Genomic DNA, 26106 nt, shown 5'->3' with positions numbered 1-26106 from the left:
TTATGAATAAAGTTCCTTTGAATACTTTGTAATCTTTGAGTGTAAATACTTCGAAGTGAAATTGCTGGATTGTGTCATAAGTACATGTTTGCTTGACAAACTTTTTCAAAAGATTACTACGCAAGCATGTTTCTCTACATTTTCATCATGCTGACTTGGTTTTAGTCATTCTGGTGGATGTTTTAATTTTTATTTGCCTGATAATGATGTGGAGTACCTAGAGCTCTTGGTCATTTGTGTGTCTTCTTTTTTTTGAAATGGTTAAGTCTCTTGCTCTTTGTGTGGGCTGGGGAGGAAGAGTTAACCATTTTCTTGTGAACTTCCTGTGCATGCGCTCATTCATGTCTGACTCTTGGCCACTCCATGGACTGTGTAGCCCACTAGGTTCCTCTGTCCATGGGATTCTCCAGGCAAGAATACTGGAGTGGGCTGCCATTTCCTCCTCCAGAGAATCTTCCCGATCCAGGGATCAAACCTGCATCTCCTGCATTGGGAAGTGGATTCTTTACCACTGAGCCACCTGGGAAGCATTGTCGGCTTCAGGAGTTCTTTATTTCCTGGATATGAGTCTTTTGTAAGCTATGTGTATTGTGCGTATTCTTTTCCAGAATATGTCTATCTATTCAGTTTCTTAATGCTGTCTGTTTATGTTAAAGGTTAATTTATTTATGTTTGGCCATGGTGGGCCTTTGCTGCTGCACCCTGGGGTGTTCTTTGTTATGGAGCACAGGCTCTAGGCATGGAGGCTTCACTAGCTATGGCTTGTGGGCTTAGTTGCTCTGTGGCGTGTGGGATCTTCCTGAACCGGGGATGAAACCGGTATCCCTTGCATTGCAAGGTGGATTGTTAATCACCAGACTACCAGGGAAACCCAATGCTATCTTTTGATGAGCAGAAATTTTAAATGTTGGATGAAGTCCAACTTATCAATTTTTTAAATGAAGTTAAGACTCCTTGTCTTACCCAGAGTCACAAGATATCTGCTTATGTTAGCTTCTAGAAGCTTTATGCTTCTGGCTTTTTATTTATTTTTAATTGAAGGATAATGCTTTATAGTTCTGACTTTTATAATTAGGCTTATGATCCATTTCAAATGGATAGAGTAAGATTGGGGTTGGTGTTTAACTTTTAACCAGTCTTTTACCATTTCTTTCATATTTTCTATTTCTTCATCCCTCCTGGCTTCTTCCTAGAGATATTCCTCCATCTGATATCCCAGTTCCCTATTTCATTGCTCAGATGCTGTATCTGTTCTATAATTCATTCTACCTATTATATCTGTTATTTCAACTGGTTTTTCATATAGAATACTTCCACCTGGGTCCTTTAACAATTTCTTATTCTCTTTTATTTCACTAATACCGTATTTCTTTCACGTGTTTCTAACGCTTGTTTTAGAATTCTTGTTTAAAATCCATCTGTTGGACCTGGCCAGTTCCAGTGCTATCTCTAATCAGTTTGTTTTTCTTTGGAAGCCGATGTGCTCCCCAGACTCCCTGTTCTTTAACCCGTGATCTCATTCCTCAGGGGAAGGGGACGTTCAGCTAGCCTGTGTGGTGCTGCATATTGGGGTAAAAATCCAAGCCTGACCCTGGTCTCTGTCAGCATCGGTGAGCCCAAGGAGAGGCCAGTCCCAGAGTGGAGACCCCCAGGTGTCAGCATTGCATAGCTCCTCCCCAGGTTTAGCATCACAACTCCCCCGACCCCCACCAAGTAATGAGCTCTACAGGACTGAGCCTCACTTTCTTTTCTTTAACTTTGTTTAATTTGGGCTGTGCTGAGTCTTCATTCGGAGAAGGCAATGGCAGCCCACTCCAGTACTCTTGCCTGTTGCTGTGCACAGGTGTTTTCTAGTTGTGGCAGCCGGGGACCAGCTGTGGCACGTGGGGGCTCAGTAGTTGTGGCACATGGGTTTAGTTGCCCCGTGGCATGTGGAATCTTCCCACACCAGGGACCGAACCCACATCCCTTGCATTGGCAGGCGGATTTTTACCCACTGGATTTCCAGGGAAGTCCTGAGCCTCACTTTCTGAGTGCTAGGAAGAAGCAGCCAGGGGAGGGGGCTGTCTGCCTAGGTCAGAATCCTCCAACCTCCAGGTCTGGAAGAGAAGGGCTGGTGGAGTGACTGTGAGTTCGCTCTTGATTTCTGCAGTTCCTCAGTGCCTGCTCCGTGGCCCTGATTTTATTCCCACAGACACTTGGGCCGTCTGCCTGGTCCCTGCCTGTTTCAGTGAGAATGCTGGCCTTCATTTCTGAAGGGCAAGTGGGCATGATTTGGGGGTGGGGGCCGGGAGAGGGGATGGAGGGGTTGTGTTGGGGAAGTCTTGATGCAAAAAGGCAAGAGCAGAGCTCAAACTCTGTTATCTGTTCTGTGGTGTTCTCCATGCCCGCTCCAGGCCCTATCCCTTCTCCTGGCTGCTGCGTCCCCACCCCCTCCCCCTGCACACACCGATTTAACCACCCGCTTCCATCTCCCCAGGAGATTCCGCTTCCCTCCTCAAGTTCCTAGGCTTAGTGACGTTTTGCTCTATTGTTACTCTGGTGTTGATTTGTGGGAAAGGGGCCCAGAGCCATTTGTCTTCCTTCACTGTTTCAAGGGAAAGTACGTGCAGCACTCCAACCACATCGCCAGCCAGAGCACAAACCTTCAAAAGAAAAGCAGCAAACCGACTCAGGATAGCACTGGAGTCAGCGACATTGGGACAGAAAGACCCAGAACTTTTAATTACCATTAGAAACATACAAAATAGATAAGGGAAGATATTGGCAATGTAAAACAGTGTAAGAAACTGTATTAGAAAAGCGTTACACAATAGAAGGACCATGTGCAAATATGAATTTTGGTTCGGTATGAAAACTCAGCTTTATTGTCTGTTCCTGCCCAAAACTTTGCATGCAGCTAGCAGCTCACTGTTCCCTAAAAGAAGGACTTTCGCCTCCAGGCCTTCACATGTGCTGCTGTTCACTCTCATTAGTCTGTCTTCCCTGCACTTCTGCTGGAAAAATTCTGGTACGTCCTCAAGATTCTTTCCCTGAAGACCTCTCGTGGGCAATGTGACACTCACTGATAGCATGGGGTTCTAGAGTTAGGAAACCAGGTGCCCGTCCTGTTCTTCAACCGACTGTGCGACTTTGGGAAAGTCTCACTATCTCTCTGGACCTTTAGGCCCCTGCTGGGAAAAAATGAGCGTATTGAGTTAGATTATTTTAGAGCCCCTTTTAGCTCTGACAAGCTGGTACAGTTGTTTCAGGAAGTGGGGGACCCCATTCAGGGTCTGGAAGTGGGCTCTTGTCTAACACTCGGAAATGAATTGTCTGAGGAGACAGACAAGGCAAGAGACTTTGCTGGGAACCCAGGAGGGCTGCTCCGCTGCGTGGCTTGCGGTCGTGGGTTTTAAGGGTTTGGAATTCGTTTCCAGGTTATCTCTGGCCAACCATTTTGACTCAGAGTCCTTCCTGATGGTCCTCGCATTGCTCAAGCCATGATGGATTCCAACAAGGAGGACTCTGGAGGGTCAGGAGGACACGTGACATCTCGTTTTGACCTTTCCCAAATTCTTCCAGTTGGTAGTGGCTTGTTAGTTCCATGTTCCTTACCAGGACCTCCTGTCATAAAGTAACTTATGCAAATGATTACTCTGGTGCCTGGCCAGGGTGGGCAGTTTTTGTGTTTCCCCTAACAACTCCCTGCTGAGAGACTTCAGTTCCTACTCAAGGTACTTCTTGGGAACTGGGGCAGCGATCTCTTTCTTCTGTAACTGCTTTCAGCTGAGATGGCTGTAGTCCTGCCTCGTAGCTAGAAGTCTCTCTCCACGTGATCTGCATATAGGCATTCTGTGCCCAAAGCGGACACTCACCCTCGTGGTAACAATTTAGCCTGAAACTATTTGACCCTGTCGGAGAGGAAACAGAGATCGAAACAGGAGGCCCAGCAGGATGGTCATCACCAGGCCCCAGAGAAGGAAGGCAAAATTGGGTTGGGGGCTTCAGGGTGTGATTTTCTTCTGATCCGTTGATGGTGAGGTAATAGGGCAGTGCTCTAGGTGTCTAACAGTCAGCCTGAAGTCACCATCCTCCACCTGGGTGGGGGCCCCAGTTCTCAAAGATATTGCTATGCATGTTTGTTGGGTGGGCACCAGGCTCTTGCCCAGGACTCCACCACCGCTTGGCTGCACTTCCCCTGTTTCTGTACTTCCTCCCTTCCCATAAGGGAAGCTGTTTGAATCTGAGTTCCAGAGAACTCAGGAAAGGTCAGGGAGGCCGAATGAAGCCTATACCCTGCAAGGATATAGAGAAATAGAGGACACAGGAGGGATTTGTATTCCAAAGGCCCACAGGGTCCTGCTCAGTTTTAATTCAGGGAACTGGGCCACTACGGCTCGGGCAACTTCCTGTCAAAATGTGGCACGATGCTGCCTCAATTTGAAGAATAGACTCTGAACTGTAAGGTTTTCTGAGTTGCAAGTCCTGGATCTGAGTCTTATATGATTAAAACCTCAATCCTTTGGTCTGCCATGTTGGTGTGACCAACCCAATTAAAGGTAGTTGGAGGAGTGACAACTGGAATTTTGATAGAGTGAATCTCATTTCTTTTCAGGGAGAGTACGCCTGAAACCCAGTCTGGACCAGGTATTTTGGGGAAACTCATCTAAGTAGGTTTTAACTTTAAATGTACTATTAACATATAGATGGAAGGTGCTATTGGTCATTATAGATGTCGCCTCTTTTTGTTAGTGTATGGTCTAAAGCAATTTCCTTGCCTAAAAATGTAACAGTTACAAGAGGAGACCTTTAAAAAGTAAGGTTGTAGTTACTAGCTGCCAGCAGACATTGTTCTGAGAACATCTCGTGGCCTCCAAGTCTGACACAGCTCCGAAAGCAATTTCTTAGCAATACAAGGACTAGCCTTAAATTACATAGTGTCATCTAGTTATTTCTTTGGATGTCTGAATCATAGTTACTCCATTTTTACTTTTAATTGTAATATTCTCCTTAATAGCCAAAGCAGATGTCACCATTAACGATGTTAGTATTTCTCTAGATATGAGAAGATGCTAGAATTGGAACTCATAAAATCTTCTCCTGGAAATATCTAACTATTTGAAGGCCTCTACCAGTTTTTCCCAGAGCACCAAGGACCTCATTCCTGATCTCTACCCTGAACTACTTTCAAGAAGGTGTTGAAGGTCAGCAGCTGCAGTAATTTAATCCTTGTAGAGGAAGATGACAAGTGCCAGTTTCCAGTCAGTGGATTCCCTTCTTGGTCATAAATTTGACCATAGTTTAGGGAGGGGGCATTTCATGACCATTTTGTCCCATGGTGCTGGGAATGCTTACTCCCAGGTCTGGCAAAGATTTTGTTGACAGGCCACTCCCATTAACAGTGCCCCAAACTCCAGACCACCTGTCTTTACTAGCCTCTTATGATACAGGAAAATATTCCCTCTTGTTTCTTCTCCCCATATCTAGATTAGACACTGTTATAGCTATTGATCTCATATGGATCTACATGTCATCATTTTATCAGAGGCTCAGTCAAACATTTGGTTATGTAGGAAATAGCAATTTTATAAAACAGATAAAATACAAATAACATAGCTAGCAGTGTTAGTAAAGTCATAAGAATTAAGCCAAAACTTTCATTAGGTGTAGCCCAATATATTCCAGGTCATCTAATTTAGTCTATTCTATACCAATCCTTATCTTTCAAGGAAATTATGTATTGGCATTGCCCATAAAGAAGATCCCCTGGAGGGAGGCATAGGAACCCACTCTAGTATTCTTGCCTGGAGAAGCCGCATGGACAGAGGAGCCTGGTGGGCTACAGCCCATAGGGACGCAAAGAATTGGACACACCTGAAACAACTGAGCGTGCATTGTCCACAAGGCACACAGTCCAATCCTAGTGGGACTAGACTGATTATCCTTAGTATGATTTAATTGTTCCCAACATGGAGGAAACTTTAAACTTAAATTACCATAGCCTGGTGTTTTCTACATAAATCCATCCCATAATTATGGGAGATTTTATTGCTTGGCTGAAACTTTGCTTGTTGGTCTGATTGAGCTTGATTCACAGAAGAAAACTCATATTTATGGCCAGAGTCAGAGTAAGCATTATGAACTGACCGGGTGAGGGGATTCTACCTAGTAATATCAATAGTGACCTGAACATGACTGGTGGGGCACGCGTTGGTCAGCCAAAATGGATTCCAACGAGAAGGATTCTGAGAGGTTGGTAGGACACGTGGCGTCTCCTTTGGACCTTTCCTGAATTCTTCTGGCTGGTGGTGACTTGTTAGTTCCGTGTTCCTTACCAGGATGTGTCGTAAAATAACTCACAATAGTGGTTACCGGCCGGGGTGAGCAGCTTCGGTCAGTGATTCCTCTAATACAGTGGTTAAGAATGAAGGTTCTGGACTTAATCTCTGTGTTTCAGTGAGTAGCTAGTTCAGCTTGTGAAAGCTCATTTACTAACCTAGGATAATGGTTAAGAGCTTACGCTTCCGGCTTGGACAACTGGGGTTCATAATCCCAACTCTGCCGCTTGTCTGCCACGTGACCATAGGCAAGCTGCTTAGTGTCTATGCTTTTTCCCCCAACTTCTGTCTGACAAAGTTGGTCCTAAGGGTGCCTACCTCAGGGTACAGGAGCCGAATGAACGCAGCTGTCGCTGTGCTGATGATGGTGGTTCGCACAGACCTTTCTTCATTCCAGTCCATAAAATCTTGATGTTTGCCTGCCAGGCTCTATCTAAATTTTTAAAAATTATACCCAATATTGCCTAACAGATACTCTCCATTGCATTGCATCTTTAAAACAGCCTTGCAAAATCAGGATGTTTTAAAACAACCTTGGGAAATAAGAATCTGTAACCCTGTCTTACAGATAAGGAAACTGCAGCCTCAGACATAAAATGACTTTCAAACCCGTACCGCCAGGACTTAACCTTGTATCCAGCTTCTCCAAGGCCAAGGCCTTTCCAGTCTGCCTCATATTCAGAAAGATTAGTCTGGGGTTTGGGAACTTATTGAACAAATCCAGATGGGAAAGCTTGGTGAGAATGCCCTCTCCCCCTTCCACACATACGCCAGCTGTCTGCCTGCCCTAGGCCTTCCACAAGATGTCTTTTGTAGGTTTCATGCAAATGCAGGTTTTGTGATGGGCCAGAAGTTAATTGAGGAGACAGAATGAGTGAGGGTTGGACAATTAGCGGCTCAAGTGACCTGAGATAGGGAGCCAGAGGGGCTCTGGGAAGGAGAGCAGTAGTCTTGGAGGACACGGAGTCTGCAAAGAAGAGAACTGAGATTCAACCAGCCCGGAGCTGATGCTGGAGAGCGAGGCCTGTGGAAACAGTTGTAGGTCTTCCTAAGAGGCGGTTCCAGACTGTGGCACTGGGGCTGACCCCAGCCCTGTCGTTTACTCTTGCAGGTTTGAACATGTGGCTTTACCTCTCAGAGGCTGCAAAAGGGCTGCTAGTAACCTTTGGTAAGGGAGAAGTACCAGTGCACCAGAATCTCAGCTCCATGGCTGGTTAGATTGGCGTTGCGTGGACTTTAGTCCTGAAGTCTCAGTTTCCTTGTTTGCAGTTCTCAGCTGTGTGGGATTATTGCAAGGCTCCGGTGAGATGATTTTCTGGTGAGACTTTTTCTGATCTCCCTATTTAAAACTGCAAAAAAAAAAAAACCCAACCCAAACAACAACAAAAACTCCCCTGCAAATACCACCTCTCCTCCCTGCCTTCTATTTCTCCATCTCATTTACCATTACCTACTGATTTCACTGATTTTCCTGCATTATCCTACTGATTTTACTTGTTTTCTTGTTGTCTGCTCACCCCACCAGCAGCGATTTGCCCCTGGTATATAGTAGGTGCTCAGTAAGCAGTGGTCAAGTGAAGATTGGTTGATAACGTATAGGGAAGGCCCTAGGGTATATAGGGGATGTTGAGGCCGTGTCAGTTGGATCTTAAAGATGCTGGGCAGAGGCAGCAGGACAGCTCACTTGGAGCCTGGATTTTAGGGTGGTGTCTGGACCCGCTCTGGCCACAGCCTGCAGGAAGTGAGCCCTGTAGAAGAGCCCTGTAAAGCCGGATGGGCCTGAGTACTGGGGCTTCTCATGGAGCCAAGACCCTCAGGGCAAACAGGAAGCCCACGATGCTAGGCTTCCCTGCTTTCTTTAGCTTTTTTAACCGCTCTGATTGCCCTGTGCAGGCATGCTCAGTTGCTCAGTCATGGCCTCCTCTTTGTGGCCCCATGGACTACAGCTTGCCGGTCACTCTGTCCATGGAATTTTCTAGGCAACAATACTGGAGTGGGTTGCCATTGCCTCCTCCAGGGGATCCTCAGCTCAGGGATCAAGCCTGCATCCCCTGCATCTTTACCACCGGGCCATCTGCGAAGCCCTCTGATTGCCCCTAAGTGGAGCAAACTACCTCCAAGAAAGGCCAGTCCCAGCACTGTCCTCACCATCCAAGGCACAGGGATTGGAGTCACACAGACCCAGGGGCATGGCCCTGCCCCTCTGTAGCGGTTGGGAGAGCCACTATACTCCTCTAAGTCCCCATTTCCTCCTCTGTGAAATGGGTGCAGCAGTTTCCCCCTTGTAGGCCAGCCTCCTAGGGCTTTGTGTAAATTATAGTGAAAATGTGTTTGGTGACCTAGCATCATTAGACCAAAGGGTCTAGAAGCCTGATTGGACCTGTGGCCCTCAGCACAGGACCAGGCACGTAGTAGACACTTGGAACCAGGTGGTCAAAGAGTTGTTAAACTCAACTGACAACAACCTGTTGGAAGCGGAGGGTCTGAGTCTTGCATGTAGAAGGGTTTTTAGGCAAATCCTCTCTGTGGACTTTCTACAGTTCTACCAGTTAACAGATTCCACGAAGACCTAACCTGTATTGGTTGGCCTCATTTTATCATCCACTTGAAACTTACTGATCCATCTTTAACTCGTTTGCAAGATTTTTTCCTTTGATAGAGACAACTAGCTGAGTGACATGATGTGGTTGTTTACAATGTAAGTAGCTGAGGAAAATGGACTACCCTGGAGTTCTGAGCTCAGGCTCTATGTTCCAAATAACAGAAAATCCAAAGTAAGCAATACGGGGAGGTAATTAGCTCATATAACTTGGATGTTCAGAGGCAGGCTTCAGGCATGGCTGTATCCAGGGGCTCAAGCAATGTCATCAAAGATTCAGATTCTCTGCATCTCTCTATTCCACCTTCTGAGAGCTTGCTTTATCATCAGTCTCCACACAGTGCACCTCCCCATTGCCCCACACCCTCATATCACACCATCCAGGTGGGGAGAGTCTTCCAACTTCAGCCATCAGGACCCACCTGCAGCTGCTGGAGGTAGGACTGACTCAGACCACTTGGCTGAAAAAGGGAGAGTTGCTTCCCAAGGGAACTCAGCAATATCGTTAGGAAGGGAGAATGGATTCTGTCTGGGTGGCCAAAAATGACAGCAAATGTCCACCACAGTCCTCAGAAGAGGAAGCAGCAGAAAGCAATAGAAATATCTGATAGCACTTGACAGTTTGCAAAGTTCCTTCCCTCTCAAGAAGCTGTTTCTGGAAGTGGAATGGTATTTATTGTCCCAGCTTTTCAGATGAGAGAACAGCCCTCGAGTGACCAGCCACAACTCTGACTGGTAACTCTGAGCTGTCACCACGCATCTCAGCCCCTTTGTGTAAACTTATAAACCCAAAGGGGCTGACCCGGGAGGGAGGGGGCCAGTGTGACTGAAACCCCTCCCTTAAGTGCCTGTTCCAGATAGGAGAGGTCCCGAGGAGGCTGCAGTCAGGTGGAGGCCCAGGAGGAGCCGGTCTGGGGGCAGAGGCAACAGCCTGACGTGAGGACCGGTCACGGGGCTGGACACACGCACAATGGGAGCCCTGCTTTGCTCACTGCCAGGACTCTGCTGCACGTGTGCGTGCGCACGCGCACACACACACACATCACATGGCACACTGACGCCGGGCTCCCTGTACTGGGGGTGGCTGAGGCATCTGCATCTGCTGTCCGTGACGGTGCCTCTGATGGAAGTTGTCCTGCATGTGACTGGGCTGGGGCTGCCAGTGCCCTGGATATGGAGCCAGACATGCCTGGCCTGCATCCCAGCTCTCCCACGTGGTTGCAGTGTGACCCTGCACCCCGCGCCCCCTCTCTGAGCCTCAAGTTCTCTCTTCTGACCCGAGCTGGTAATTCCCACCTGGCTGGGTTCTGGAAGGTTGAACAAAAAGCTCCCAGTGCGTAGTCGGTGCTCCAGTCATTGAGCTTCTCCCCTTCCCTCTTCACAGTGGTCCTCCTGTTGACAGCTGTGTGACTCTGGCTGAGTTACTTAACTTCTCTGTGCAGTGGGAGCAGTGATTGCCCGTACCGTGTGCTGTGAGGATTAGACGAGGGAAGGCCTGGAAAGCGCTTAGTGCCTGGCACCCTTGTTATCACTTCTCCTTCTAGCTAACAGTTACTTTGGGTGTTTAATATGGGCCAAGCCCTGGGTCTTTGTCTTGCTGTTTGTTGTGAAATTCGTTCTGATGATAGCCCAGTGATACAGGTGCGCACTGTGATGGTTGCCGTTGGACCCGTGAGAAAACTGAGGCCCAGAAATGGCAAGTGACGTGCCCGAGGTCACAAAACCAGCGAGCGATGGGGGCTCTGCTCAGCCGTGCACCCCTTGGTTGGGACCCTCACCTCTGCAGGCCCATATTTTCTGCCCGAGGTGCAGGGTGCATTCCCGCCCTCGCAGAGTCAGCAGGGATATCAAATGCAGGAGTGCAAGGAGCCTCCATCCGCTGGAAGGTTCCCTGGGAATGTGAGGAGCGCTGTTATTATGGGCCTGGGGCAGTGAGACCTGTCTCTGGGAATATCCATGCCCTTCCTGTTCCGACGGGAGCCAGGCATTCGAGAAATCAGACACACGCCACCGGGGATACTGCTTGTGTTGGCTGCCACCCAGAAGGTTACTCGTTCATGGCCCATTTCTCTGAAGTCCAGAGCCGCCTCAGCCCCCCCAGCTTGCAGGGCCTGTGTGGGCCGTCTGTGGAATGGAGGTTTCTTCTCCTCAGGGAAGGCTGCCAGGGCACGTGGCGCAGTGGGGGCAGGCGGGGAGGGCAGCCACGGTGGTCCAGGGTCCTGCAAGAGGGCCAGCCAAAGTGGGGGATGGTGGGGGAGGAGGGGTGTGTCCAGGGCTGGAGACGGGCCTCCAACCGAGGTCCGCCCCTCCCCCCAACCCCGCACACCCTGGGTGGTCCCCTCTGCCGGACAGGCCTCCTGTGATCAAAGACTCGGACTCAGCCACTCTCGGTGTGACCTGGGGCAAGTCATCTCACCTGTCTTTGATGAAGTCGGGGTAAGAAGCCCTCCCGCAGGGGCTGAGGTGCACATTCAGGAAGAGCGTATTGTGAGTGTGAGTCTTGTGAGTCAAATGATAGCTGTGTCTATTCCATTAATCCACACACACATCACGTACACATTGCAGGTAGGAAAGATGTGGTTTGTTTCTAACCTTACTGATTGCTCTAGGAGTTTACACTTGGCCCCGGGAGGCAGGAACATCCACAAGCGATGTTGAATTCTTGACTTGGTCGCTTTCTGGCTGTGTGATCTTGGATAAGGTGCTTAACCTCTCTGTGCTTATGTTTTGTTACCTGGAAGTGGGGTGTATGGCATCACCGACTCAATGCACATGAGTTTGAGCAAGCTCCGGGAGTTAGTGATGGACAGGGAGGCCTGGTGTGCTGCAGTCCACGGGGTCGCAAAGAGTCGGACACGAGTGAGTGACTGAACTGAACCGAAGCTGGGTGTAATCATAGTGCCTACCTAGTAAGCTGTTGTGGAGACTGAATGAATTAATATAGGTGAAGTGCTCAGAACAATGTCTGGCACACAGTAAGAGCTATGAAAAGATATGCTATTTTTATCACAGATGTAATGACCAAGTATGTAAAATAAGGATTTTTCTAGAATAGGCTCAATTTGAAATGTTCTTTTCAGTTGGCAGGAACCACTAACATTTGGAATTCCAAGACACTGGCATCCATGCTGTGCCTCACAGACTGCCCTGTGCTTCCCATAATAGTGCCGGAAGTCTTAGCTGGTGGCCTGTTCCTTCTGTTGACTGCTGTGTGGCCCTGGGGAGGTTACACACCCTCTCTGTGCCTTTTGTTTCTTGTCCGCTGTGAGAGTAAGCATGGGACAGCTGTCTCCTGGCACCAGAGGGGCTCCCGCTGCAAGAGTGCTGAATAAGATGCCCGAGGGCAAGAGACGGCAAACACCTCGGATGTAAAACACTTCCCCTTTCCCCACGCCACTCAGCTCCCAGGCTTGGCCCCAAACAAGGTGGCTTGGGAACATGTCCTTCCCGTGGGAGGGGGGAGCCTGTGTGGGAGCATCCCGGACCCTCCTCTGCCCAGGCGCCTGGGCACGGCGTCTCTGGGCTCTGCCCTCTCCCTCCCCCACCTCCCTGCTGCCAGCTCGCCTCTCTCCGGTTGAACCTTGACTGGCTTCAGTCCTTTGCCCGCGGAGCCAGTGTGTGGCACCTAGACTGGGCCAGGTGCCCCAGAGAGCCACAGAAAAACCTCCAGCTCCAGAACTCAGACCCTTGAGGCTTTTGGTTCCAGCTCTGCTGTGTGGCCTTGGGCGAGCGGTCAGACCGTCTGAGCTTCAGAGTCCTCATCTGTGAAAGGTCAACAAGAGGCATGTAAATCAGGTGGGGCCTGTCGAGCGCCTGCTCTTGACCCTGCTGACCTCAGGGAGCAAAGCCCTCTGTGTGGTCTGTCCTGGCTGACTTTGTCCTCTGTCACCAACGGACCTCTATATGCCACGTTGCTGCCTCCTTGCCTTTGCGTTTTTGGGTTCCCCTGCACGGAGCGCTCGCTCTCTCTATTCATTTTAACCCCACCATCCATCCAGCCTGGCTCTCCTCCTCCCCACTCCGTGGAAGCTTCCCCGCTGACCCAAGGTGGTCTGCTTCTTCCTTCTTCAGGAGGAAAAGGAAGTGGCAGGCCACCAGCTGGGTGGTTTGTCTGTGAGAGAGAGACAGACAGACGGATCTGGCCCTCAGGACACGAGGCACCCCTTGACTCTAGGAACCGGAACCTCCATATCTTAACTAACTCCTCCCCCGGCTGGAGGTGCCCAGTAGCCAGGCAGGCTTTTCAGTTTCTGGAGTCTTGGAGCAAGAAAGACCTCCTGGACCTCCCAGGCGGGCAGGTCTGTGGTGTGCCCAGGGGGAATGACCTCCGGCTGAGTGGGCAGGGAAGGGTCTGTCCGTTCTCGGTGCCAGCCTCTCGCCGGCCCACTCGCCTCCAGGCCCGTCCCTGAGCTGCCCAGTGGCCGCGGCTGCCGAGCGACTCTCACTGCCCGCTTGCCACATCCCGGGCTCTGTTTTAAGCCTTCCTGTGCACTAACTCATACAATCCTTACAATGACCCTATGGCTTCTGTTGTCTCCCACTTTGCCAACGAGACTCCTGAGGCTCCGGGGGTGGGCTCACTGGCCCTGAGTGGCCCCCACCCTGGCTTGAGAGGAGGGATCTGAACCTGGAGCCCTGGCTCCAGGGCTCGCTTCCTGCTGCCGAGCCGCCTCCTCCATCATTCAGCATTGACCTGCCACCCTCCCACCCACCTACCCACATTCCTGCCCGGCCGGCCAGCTGTGCGCTGGGCTCTGCCAGCCGCAGGGCGGCCGCCATCCACAGAACAAGATCCCTGCTCGCTAGGAGCTCACCCTGTGGTGAGGAGCGACCACCCGTGGGTCTCTAAGACTCTGATATACGTGCTCCAGGTCTTGAGCACCCGGCTTCTAGGGCAGGAGCTGTAACTGCCGTCAGGTCCTGGGCGGGGTGCTGGGCAGCCCAGCAGAGCTGAGGTCGAGGGGGGAAGGGTGATGGGAGGACTTCATTGGGTGGACAGCAGGGAACATTCGAGACCTATTTCAGACCAGGGAACGCAGTGTGCAGAGGGGCTGAGGCTGGAGGTGCCTGGGTTAGGGCGGGTGGAGGTGGTGGTGGAGAGACAGCTGGCATCTTATTACAGCTCTGAGGGTGCCACGGCTTGGCAGCAGGCAAGGCTGACACCAAGCCTCCCCAGGCACTCCCGTGTCTGTTTTCTGCCAAGATGGGGTGCTGTCAGCAGCGGCTAGAGGTCTCACTCTATCCCAGCACCTGGCCTGCCACCCTCCCAAGGAAGTCTGTCCTTGGGTCTGACCTGCAGCCCACTCTGACCACCACACATTCCTTCCAGAGCCCTTCACCCGGAGGCTGCTTTATGGCAACAACCGTAAATAACTTCCGTCCTGAATGAATAAACTGCCAGCCAGCAAGGCTTGCCAGAGACGCTGGGCTTGGCTGCAAGAGCAATTCCGTGTCCCCTCTCTCTGACCCTGCAGCTGAAATGTTCCTAGGCTTATCTTCGGTGGCTCCCTCTCTCCAGGCAGCTGCTGCAGCCCCGTCTGGTGGTGCCAGACCCCCTCTAGCTCCCATCCCATTCCCCACACCGCCCCTGCCCTGCCCCCGGAAGCACCGGGAACATTTAGGCCTTCTCTTTGGCCACAGTTCCTTGAAAAAGCCAAGAAGGCCCAGCTGACAGCCCAGAGGCACTGGCTGGTTCTGACTGATCTCGGTGCATGTCTATGGGGAGGAGGAGCTGGGAGACCCAGGGTAAGTCTTTTATCTTCTTTAGGCCTTAGTCTTCCCATCTGGGCAATGGGATCATCTCTAAGGCAATGTTTCTCAAACTAATCTGCTCGTGGGATGACTTGCCAGGCTCTGCCCTGGGAGATTCTGAGTAGGTTTGAGGTGGGGGTGGGGGCTAAGAATTAATTAGGTGGGGGGGGGAGGTTGTCATGTCTCTTTAATTTCTTAAAAAATTTGAATGCAGCCACCCCCAGGACGCCTTTTCTTTCCCAATGTTTCCTTAACTCAAATATCGACAGACCTTTCTCACCTAACAATTCAGGCAAGGTGGGGGTTATTGGCCCCTGGATGAATTTTTACGTGTTTATACACTTTACCCCCCAGAATACTGTAAAGAATACTTCCATCACCCCATAACGTTCCCTCATACACTTGCCAGGCTATGCACCTCCCTGGGTACCATTTGGAAACAGGACTTTTCCTGCAATCACCCAGAGTGATTTTTGTGGTCTGGGACACTTGGGAAGATCTGGTCAAAGAACCCTTCCCAGCCCAGACATTGTTGAACTGTGACCTCTAGACTAGGGGCTCCCAAGGAGAAGTAACTGCCAGCACCAAGCACTGCTAGGGAGCGCACAGTGACACTCCTGAGGCCTCATATTGATTTATTAGGTTGGTGAATATGGGAGCTATAAAGGGTATCTCGGGCTTTGGAGCTCAGTGGGGGTGGGGAGCGCTCCTGGGTAAGCTGCGGTGGGAGGAGTCTGGAACAGGGGTGACCCCTGGGTAGGGCCCATGTGGAGCCCTGTGAAGGCCTGGCTCTGCACCTCCCATCGGTGTAACCCTGGATCCTCTTCACCACGGTCCCCTGGGCCTTTTTTCCCTCACCTGGAAAGGGGGATGATTGTATCTAGCTCTCAGTTAATAAGGATTAAAGTAAGATCAAGTATGGGCTTCCCAGGTGGTGCAGGGGTAAAGAATCCTCCTGCCAGTGCAGGAGATGCGCGAGGGGCGGGTCCATCCCCTGGGTTGGGAAGATGCGGGAGGGGCGGGTCCTCCCCTGGGTTGGGAAGATGCGGGAGGGGCGGGTCCTCCCCTGGGCTGGGAAGATGCGGGAGGGGCGGGTCCTCCCCTGGGTTGGGAAGATGCGGGAGGGGCGGGTCCTCCCCTGGGTTGGGAAGATGCGGGAGGGGCGGGTCCATCCCCTGGGTTGGGAAGATGCGGGAGGGGCGGGTCCTCCCCTGGGTTGGGAAGATGCGGGAGGGGCGGGTCCATCCCCTGGGTTGGGAAGATGCGGGAGGGGCGGGTTCATTCCCTGGGTGGGAAGCTAACCTGGACTAGGAGGTGACAACCTACTCCAGTACTGCTGGCTTCCCTCCTGGCTCAGACAGTGAAGAATCTGCCTGCCATCTGAGAGACCCAGGTTCGATTCCTGGGCTGGAAAGATCCCCTGGAGAAGGGAATGGCAACCCACTCCAGTATTCTTGCCTGGAGAATCCCATGGACAGGGGAGCCTGGCGGGCCATAGTTCATGGGGTCACAGAGAGTCGGACACGACTGAGTGCACACAGGCGAGACGAGGTGCGTCACATTTCAGCGCCTGGCCTGCCTCTGGGGTCTCCTGAGTGGGAGAGAGACGCCAGAAGGCAGCAGCTCTCTGATGCGGGAGCTGACCAGCATCGGGCAGCTGGGGGGTGATGGAGCTGGGACTTGAACCGGGCTTGCTGGCTGCGTGACAGCTCAGAACGGCCTTCCTGATAAGCCTCATTTTCCCGCAGCTACCCTGCCTGTATCATTAGGGTGTGGTGAGGATCTGATGCAAAGTGAGAAAGAAAAAGATTTAAGGGAGTAATGCGATGGGTTTCCTGTTTTCATAGTAAGCCCAGTGGGCTTTCTGTCGCCAGGAGAAGGGTCCCTCCCTTGGCACCAAGAGGGTAAAAGCATCTCCCCCCACCAACCTTGGGTGCTTTGCTCCGTGGGATCTGAGGTGTCCCAGGAGGCTGGACGTATAATTGGAAAAGGCCTGGTCTCTCAGGCACCCAGGCCCCGTGGGTGTGCAGCGCCTTCACCTCTCTGGACCTCAGCTTCTGAATCTATAAGCCGGGAACTATAATCACCATCCTGACTTGAGAGGTTGTCGGAAGCCAAAGGAAAATGAAGGGCTTCCCTTGTAGCTTAGTTGGTAAAGAATCTGCCTACAATGCAGGAGACCCGGGTTTGATTCTTGGGTTGAGAAGATCCCCTGGAGAAGGAAATGGCAACCCACCCCTATTCTTGCTTGAAGAATCCCATGAACTGTAGCCTGCCAGCCTCCTCTGTCCATGGGATCGCAAGAGTCGGACACAACTTAGCAACCAAACCACCACCACCAAAGAAAAATGAAAAGGGAGTTGGGGACACTTGGGAAGCAGGAAAGGCCCCTCTAGGCAGGTGGCGGTTTCGCGCCCTCCAGCCTGTGTGTGCTGCCTCTCTGGTGATGGCTGGGTTTGCACCCCTGGCTGAGGCTTGACTGAAGCCTTCTTGCCGCCCTGCAGGGCTGGTACAATCCCAGACCTGAAGCAGTGCTGGGGTTGGGGTTACAGCTGTGTTGGCCAGTAGATCTGGGTTCAAATTCCAACTCCATCATTACACCTCTGAGCATCTGTTTTTCCTTCATCTGGAAGTGCTCAGTAAGAACAGTTGCTCTCATTCTGGACGTGGGCTCACCTCTCTGGCTGATTCAGAGCAGACACAGGTTCCTGGGCGTGGAAATGGGTTGGAGTGGCAGCTAGTGCTGGGAAAAACGATTGTGCAATTTGTCCCTCCCCCGTGGCCTTTTCCCCTTTGACCAGTGGGTTTGCCTTCTGGGTCTATGAGTCTGTTTCTGTCTTGTGGGCGGGTTCGTTGGTACTGTTGTTTTGAATTCCACTTGTAGGCAGTGTTGGATGGTGTTTGTCTGTATCTGACTTGCTTTGCTTGGTATGATGGTCCCTGGGTCCATCTGCGTTGCTGTGAATGGCACGGTTTCATTTTTTTATGGCTGAGTAATATTCCTCTCTGTGTGTGTGTGTGTGTGTGTGTGTGTGTGTGTGTGTGTGTGTGTGTGTGTTTACCACATTTTCTTTATCCATTCATCTGTTGATGGACATTTGGGTTGCTACCATGTCTTGGCTATACATTTCTTTTAAGTTTTTAGGAATTCTCTTTTGGCAAAGCAGAATCATCCAATACATTAGTGTTTAAAAAAAAAAGAAAAAAGATCATGACCCCAGGTAGGGGTTCCTTTCCTTCTGTGCTTTTATCCCACAAGGTGCCCAGCACAATGACGGACACATAGTATGTGCTTTTCCTATCCTAGCTGGTCAAGAATCTCCAGGAAAACAGAAGGTGTCTGTCCTGTTCCCCACTGAGTCCTTAGTACCTTGAATAGAGCTGGGTACCCAGCAGGTGCTCAGTAATGTTTGGGCATGAAGGAGGAAGGGCCAGGCCTCAAGTGGGGGTGGACTAACCTGGGGGAGGAGAGCCTCAGGGATTGTCCCTCCTCCCGTTTCACCCCTCCCGGGCTAATCCCCAAAGATTAACCCCAAGGAGCAAAGCCAGGTCAGGGCCACTGACCCAGGGCTTTGGAGCAGGTGTCCAGGGCTCGTGTGACTGAGTGTTCCGGGTTGTGTGTGGCTCAAGATGGCCCTGCTGTCCCCCACCCTGGACCTGGTCCTCACAGCGGTCCTCAGCCTCCTCCTCCTGGTGCTGACCTTGGCCTTGGTCTGCTTCTTCACCCGTCTGGCCCGGCCCCTCAGGTAGGGCTCGCCCCAGGCTGACTCCCGCCCTGCCAGAGATTCTGCCCTAGATTCGTGTGGCTTCTGTTTGCTCTTGTGGGGCGGAAGGGTGGGCACTGGTCGCTCTCCCTCTCTGTGGTGGGGAAACCGAGGCCCCAAGAGGTTGAGTCTGCTGGAGATTGAATTGCGCTTGGCCACGGACTAGCTGAGAGCCTTTGCTCAGGTTCCTGAACCATAAAACGGGATCTAACAGCACTTGTTAAGTGGGAACACAGATATACACTGTTGTTAGCACAGGGCTGGATCCGAGTGCCCAAGAAGCGCTAGTGATTTGTATCAGTCCTGTTACTCTGTCGTTTATCCTGGACCTTCTGAGGCCCGATCCAGGGCTGGCTTTCTGCCCAGCTTCAAGGGGCTCCAGGGCCCTCTGTCCCAGGATGCTGAGTCAGTCCTTAGGGCCAAAGCCCAGCCTCTGCTTCCTCCCCTAACCTACCAAGTAGCTGCTCCTCCTGCAGGGCCAAGCCCAGCCAGGGCTTCTGCATGCTTGCTGTGCATAATCAAGGCACGTAGCTGGGAGCCTGGCAGAGATGGTCTGGCTGGGAGGTGGGGGGTGGGGGTGGTGGGGGGGCTGGCACACATCCCGAGGCTCCATTCTGAACTGGTAGAGCGCTGGCAGAGGGTGGTGGGCAGCCGGGGTCCCTGCAGCCCCAGACGGAGCCCCACGGAGCCCATCGCCCAGGGCCACCCACCCGGAAGCGGACTTGGAGCCTCTGAGTCCGGGTGGGGGCCGAGAGGAGGAGCCAACGAGGGCGACTGGCCCTGGGGTTTCCTAGGAGACCCTGGTTTCCTAGATTCTTGCCTCCTCTCCTTCACAGGCTGAGGCAATGGGGAAAAGGCACCTGTTTGTCTTCAGAACAGACCTTTCTCAAAGCCACAGCCCTGGGGCCAAAATTCAGAGCATTCCACCCTGAATCATGGGACTTTGCATCTTAGCGTTTACAGAGCCAGTTCTGTGTGCACGGGGTTGGGAGTCAGCAACGGGGAAGAGGTGGGTCTTCACTCTCACAGAGCATCAGGCCAGCAGAGGAAAGAGACAAGAAGAGCCAGGCAGGGCCGGCTGAGCCTTGGAGAGCCCCTGGGGCCTCCTTCACTTTCTTTTTTCCTCATTGATGTGTGTGCTGTGGACCTGTGGTGCAGACTGTTGAGTAAGTCCTACTTCTCAATGTATGGGCTTCTATCATGAGCTCAGGTTTTGTTTTATTTGTTCATATTCCCTTCATCCCTGCTCCCCAGTACCAGTCCCAACCGTTCTCCAAATGTCTTCATGCCAATATGCTTTAAACTTCAGAGTTGGACATGGCTTATCGACTAAACACCAACAACCATCATTAAGAGTCACGATATATACTCCCGGGTCGGCTTCCGTCACTCAACCTCACCTTCACAGGAGGCATCCCTGTTGATGTATATTCTTCTCAATTATTCGTTCTCATTGTTGTGTAGATTTCCTTCTCGTGAACCCATACAATGCATCTATCCGTCTCACCAAAGATGGACAGAGTTTTGAGGCCATTATGAACAGGGCTGATGTGAATGTTCTTACATACGTCTTTTGGTGAACACATTGTGCATTTTTGTTGAGGCTCAATGGGCCAGAGGGCGTATGTATGGTGTCCCCTTGATGGATGCCATCGGTTTACCGCAGCGGTTGTACCAATTTATGCCTACTAGCGGTGAACAGATACTCTGGTAATCCCAATCCCTTGCCAACACTTGGACTTTTCCGCACACAAAGAGGGAGGATTTGGGGGTGATTCCTCCCTACCTCCAGCTCTTAGACCACTGAGTTTCAACTGATGTAAATGGATACTGTACCAAGCACTGGAGTACAAACAAGGCAAGGTCCCCGCTCTTAGAAGCGCTCCGTGTGGTGGGTGACAAGGACCAGGAAGGAATTACTTTCAAAATAGAAGGTACAAGTAACACAGCATTGTAAAGCAACTATACTCCTATAAAAATCAAAAGCAAAACAGAAAAAAGCAGAGAAGCACAGGCTATGATTGTCTTGATACTGTATATCAATTTAACTACTTGTTTTTTCTGATGTTAGAATAGACTCTAGTAATGCTTGGAAACTAAAGTAGACTTAAAGCATTAATAGTCATCTGAAATCCCACCACGCAGAGTTAAGTGCTGTTAGGTGGAGGACGTTTCCTTTCAGTCCCGGAGCTTCCCTTCCTGCGCTGCCTCCCCCTGCTCTGCCCCAGCACAGGCTATCCGGCTGGATGACATGTCTGAGGTACGCTGGGTGCTCTGTGGGACGGAGAGCTGGTGAGCCCTGTCTGTGGGCGCCGGAATGCCCCAGGCACCTTTTACTGATTCATTTAGTTTGGCCGCACTGAGGGGCATGTGGGATCGAGATCAAACCCATGTGCCCTGTAGCGGGAGCGCAGAGTCCTGACCACCGGACTGCCGGGGAATTGCCCCCATGCGCCTTTTTAGGCTTGAATCAAGAATCAAGATCCCTTTTCCAGGAGTAGGGTGGTTTCTTATGTCACATGCCACTGTTGTGGTAGAATGTTGTGCTGTTTCCCATAACAAATGAAATAATCATTTTTATCTTGGTTTTGGTGAAAATAGTAACATTATTTTCCAGTGCAACTCTTGCCGTTTAAAATTTCTCATCTTCCAGTAACATGTATACGCAACAGGGTTAGTACATTTCTCAACAGTTAGCACACTGCTCAGAAATAGTCATTTACAATCTTACTACCCGTAGAAAACCACAGTGAACATTCCGGTGTGTCTCCTTTCAGTCCTTTTTTAAAAATAACGTTTTAAAAAAATTATAAAGGTAACATCTCAACACAGAAGGAAAATTTGGAAAAACAACAATGAAAAAATAATCAGTCATCTAAAATGTCACTGTCCAAAATTATCACACTTGTAAGCCAATCTTGTCCTATATGTCGCTTGTATAGTTTTTATATCTCTTGCCATAAATGACAAGCTATAGAAGAGATCATTGCAAATATCGTTGTCCTATAAGAGCAAATGTAGGTGTCCCTATGAGAAAAGGTGGACTCTCTGTTTTATCTCTGATGTACTTGGGACATGGGTAATTCAAGGCTGAAGACGGATGTTCCAGAACAGAGCTTCTCACAGAAGGGTCCGTGAGTCAGCAGCCGCAGCAGCATGCGGGAGCTTGTTAGAAATGCAATCGGGGTCTCCGGGCCAGGGTTGGGGGTACCGGAATCTGTTTCAACAAGCCCTCTGGAAAATTCTGATGCATCCTGCAGCTTGAGAAGCACTATGCAGAAAAGCTAAACTCTGATGGCTTCTGGGCTTCAGATGGGTTGAAAGTGAGCCTTCACTTGAGGAATGAGAAGGGACCAGCTGGCAGCACAGAACTCATTTATGCCTCTAGAGCTCTTTGTGTGGTTAAGCTTCCTGAGGGAGGGACCACTCCGATTTGGCATCCTAATGCCTAGCCTCCTGTAATAAGTGGGAAATGAATGAGTCAACAAACAAATAAGTGAATGAACAAATGACCTCTGGAGCTGTGACTTTCATGCCTTTCTTTTTTTTTAATTTCTAGGATTGGAACATCAATTAACTGCTGACCACTGGCAGCCCACCTTTCCCACCCACATCGATCACACCTCTGGGCTCCAGAGAGAAAGCAGGTCTTGGAGTACGCCATGATTTCACCATTCTTAGTGCTGGCTATTGGTACCTGTCTTGCCAGCTCCTTAGTGCCAGGTAGGACTGGGGGCAAGGGTGGATGGAGGGGGAGGCCTGGTATTGCTGGGATAGGATGAGGGCAGTGTCTATGGTCAGGGTCATAGAGTCACCCACAGTATTTAAGAGCTGGAAACAAATGTTCAGAGCAGGAAATCCCAGCTACTACATGTGCTTGTGTTGGAAAAGTCAGTCTTCTTCCTTTTATATTATTCTTTAATTGCTGTTTCTAGTCTCTCTTATCTCTAGGAATCTGAAATAGAACTTTTACTCTATAAAGTCTTCTATAAACCCCTGATAGAACATTTCTTTATATTTTGTAATTCTTGCTTTAAAACTCACCTTCAAGGAGTTTTATTCATTTTTTTGTTTTTGCAGTTTATGTTTCCTATTGGAAACTCACATGAAAGTGTTTCTACAGTGTGGTATTCTGTTTGATTCTTCAGTCAATCCTGTAAGAGTGTTTATGTTAATTTCTCAGTTTGGGGCTCTTGCACTTTAAATTCAGGCTCAGATTTGGAGTATTTTGTAATTTGAATTATTTTTTACTATACTGGGTCTTCGTTGCTTTGCACGGGAATTCTCTAGTTGTAGAGTGTGGGCTCGGAGCCGTGGCGCACGGGCTGAGTTGCCTCACAGCATGTAGAGCGTTCCTGGACCAGGGTTTGAACCTGTGTCCCCTGCACTGGCGGACAGATTCTTATCCACTGTGGCACCAGGAAAGTCCTTCAGATTTGGAACTGAGTTCACGTTTCATGACTGGCTTTCTCTCTCCAACTCTTCCATATCTCCCAGGCAAAACATGTACCTGAAAACAGTCTCAAGTGTTTCGTGTCTGCTCGGGGACTCCAAGGGTCCCTCAATATCAGCTTAATTTCTGCCTCCTGGGAATTTCCCTTCTGCTCCCTTTTCCTGCCTTCTGCCTTTTCCTCCTTCTGCCTTCCTTTCTCAAGCTGTACACTGTGCTCAGTTGTTTTCCCTTCAGCATTTCAGTGTCTGTGGTAGAAGGGGAGTCTTCCTTGGCTCACTCCATCATGTGACTGGGAGTCCCCCAACTTGCCTTCCCTGAGCCTTGATTTCTCCATCTGCTCGGTGGAGATTCTGATCTCTCCTCCTTAGGGCTGCTGTGGGAATTATAGGGGACAGCCACAGTGTCAGGCAGGGAGCAGGGGCTCATGGGCAGAATATATTTCAACGGAAGAGGAGGTTGGGGTGCAGAGAAGGGACTGGCCCTCCCAGATCACACGGCACGTCCGCAGCAGGCCTGGGGACTGAACCTGAGCTGCCAGGCTCCCGGGCCGTTGCTCCTGCTGTGATCGCATGATGCCTTTCAGTGTGACTGCTGGGGGCCCAACATCACTCTAGGACTGAGTTCTTGCTTTCTCAACACTCACAGCCCTCTTGGGTGAAAGACGAGCAGGTGGATGCAACGTGAGAAGATGAAGAAGTGACAAAATGAAAAATCTTCAAATATTCAGCTCTTTAATTTTTCATGTCTGCTTCATTTTAGCCATTCTGATGGGTGTGTAATAGTGTTACATCATGGCCTTTTCCTTTTTAAAAAAAAATTAGGGGACTTCCCTGGCAGGCCAGTGGTTAAAACTTTACCTTCCAATGCAAGGGGTGTGAGTTTGACCCCTGGTCAGGGAGCAAGCTAAGCTTAGCTTAGCTAAGCTTGACCAGCTAAGATGGGCAAAAACTCTAAGGCTGTAAAACAAGTGATAAATTGTAACAAATTCAATAAGGACTTTAAAAATGGTCCACATCAAAAAACAAATCTTTAAAAAAGTAATTAGGTGTAACTTACAGCAAAGTGCATTGGAGAAGGAAAGGGCACCCCACTCCAGTGTTCTTGCCTGGAGAATCCCAGGGACGGGGGAGCCTGGTGGGCTGCCGTCTATGGGGTCTCACAGAGTCGGACACGACTGAAGCGACTTACCAGCAGCAGCAGCAGCACAAATCTTAAATATACAGCTTGATGAGTTTTGACATATTTTGGTACCCATGTAACCATCACCCAGGTCAACAAAGGACGTTTCCAGTCATGGGACACCAAGGGCTTTCCTGTGCCACCCCCCACCCCGCCCCAAGCAGGGAAGAGGAAATGACTAGGCTTCCTCTTGCTACCTTAGATGAGTTTCGCCTGTTTTGGGGCTTCGTGTAAATGGACTCCTAAGTACGTACTGATAAGTACTCTTCATGTAACATTCGTTACAGCGCAAGGATTTCCGAGTGTCCTTTAATGGTCTCCGAAAACAATAACCTCCTGATGCTCAGTTGCCCAACGCCACCGTTGCTTAAACCAGTCCTCAGACCATGAAGTCAGTCTGACGTCCACCAAACCCTTCTTGGACCCTGGCATAGCGCTGGTGAGAAAGACAAGGGCTGTGCCTTCTCCAGACTCCCAGTGCCCCAGGGAGCAAGCGGAGCAGGGAACTGGCAAACAGGTAGAGGGCTCACCTGGAGAAGAAGCAACGGCAACAGGGAGGCTGAGGGCAGCCTGGCTCCAGGGCATGTGCCAGGTGCCGGGGGGAGGGCAGGAGAGGCAGAAGTTCATCACCACCCAGATGGCACCCAAATGGCCAAAGAAGCTCCTTGACCAAAGCCTCGGCACTGTGGTCATATGTGGGAGGAAGGCAGGAGGGAGATTGAAACCCTCCCACAGCTAGTAGATGCCTGATCAAAACCAGTAGCCCGCGGAGTGGGGGTTGGTAGATGCAGACTCTTGCATATAAAATGGATAAACAGCAAGGTCCTACTGTGTGGCACAGGGAACTGTATTCAATATCCTGGAATAAACCGTGATGGAGAAGAATATGGAAAGGAAAAAGACATGTCAATAACTGAGGTTCGTTCCAGTAGTCATGTATGGATATGAGAGTTGGAGTACAAAGAAAGCTGAACACCGAAGAATTGATACTTTTGAACTGTGGTGTTGGAGAAGACTCTTGAGAGTCCTTTGGACTGCAAAGAGATCAAACCAGTCCATCCTAAAGGAGATCAGTCCTGGATATTCACTGGAAGGACTGATGCTGAAGCTGAAGCCCCAGTACTTTGGCCACCTGATAGGAAGAGCTGACTCATTTGAAAAGACCCTGATGCTGGGAAAGATGGAAGGCAGGAGGAGAAGGGGACGACAGAGGATGAGATGGTTGGATGGTATCACCGACTCCATGGGCATGAGTCTGAGTAAGCTCCAGGAGCTGGTGAAGGACACAGAGGCCTGGTGTGCTGCGGTCCGTGGCGTCACAAAGAGTCGGGCACGACTGAGCACCTGAACTGAATGAACTGAGTCATTTTGGTGTGCAGCAGAAATAAACACAATGTGGTAAATCAGCTATACTTCAATTGAGAAAAAACAACAACTTCTATTTGAAAATCCAAGTTAAAAAAAAAACAAAAACACTGGCCAAGGGCACTTGCCTAGGCTTTACGTCTTTCAGTCCTAGAACTGCCTGTGAGTAGCTCTGTCCTCTCGTTTCCCTGGAACAGAAATTCAAGTGACAGGAACTCGCATAAATGCACTCAGCTGGATGAAAGGACCATGGTCTCTGGGCTCCAGCAGGAGCCTCCAGCTGGGAGGTCTGAAAGAGAGGGTTGGTGCTGGAGGCTGCTGGCGTGAAGGTGGTGGGCTAAAGGATCGGGGTGAGGATGGGGCCGCTGGAGGGGAGTGGGGCACAGACGGCTCCCAGGCTTGAGGTGAGAACGGCTTCCTCCCGTCCCTGCGCCACGCAAGAGTACTGCCATGCAGCGTGGGTTCCCGGCTCCTCTGTGGCTCAGATCTCACCATGTTCAGTTTCCCCACTCCGTAATGTGGAGGAGGTAATGGTAGCCTCTCCGTCAGGCTGCTGGGGAGGGGGAGTCACTTGGCACGAGCCTGGGCGCCGTGCGTAAGAAGGAAGCGCTGTGGGGGCGTCCCTGGTGGTCCAGTGGTTGAGAACCCTGCCAGCGCGGGGGTCATGGGTTCAGT

General features: G+C 50.6%; 1 protein-coding gene across 3 annotated transcripts in view; it reads left to right on the top strand.

Moving 5' to 3' along the window:
* ALPL (alkaline phosphatase, biomineralization associated) overlaps positions 1–26106 on the top strand; it is a 65071-nt gene that overhangs the window by 22046 nt on the left and 16919 nt on the right. For all 3 annotated transcript variants that reach the window (XM_052663187.1, XM_052663170.1, XM_052663179.1), the window contains exon 2: positions 21994–22157. In XM_052663187.1, coding sequence (XP_052519147.1) covers positions 22097–22157 — 61 coding nt within the window. In that variant the 5' untranslated portion in view covers positions 21994–22096. The remainder of the gene's footprint in view (positions 1–21993; positions 22158–26106) is intronic.

This window comes from Budorcas taxicolor, chromosome 2, assembly GCF_023091745.1.
Source record: "Budorcas taxicolor isolate Tak-1 chromosome 2, Takin1.1, whole genome shotgun sequence".
In the NCBI taxonomy this organism is placed as follows: domain Eukaryota; kingdom Metazoa; phylum Chordata; class Mammalia; order Artiodactyla; family Bovidae; genus Budorcas; species Budorcas taxicolor.
This window is presented reverse-complemented; position numbering and strand designations above follow the sequence as displayed.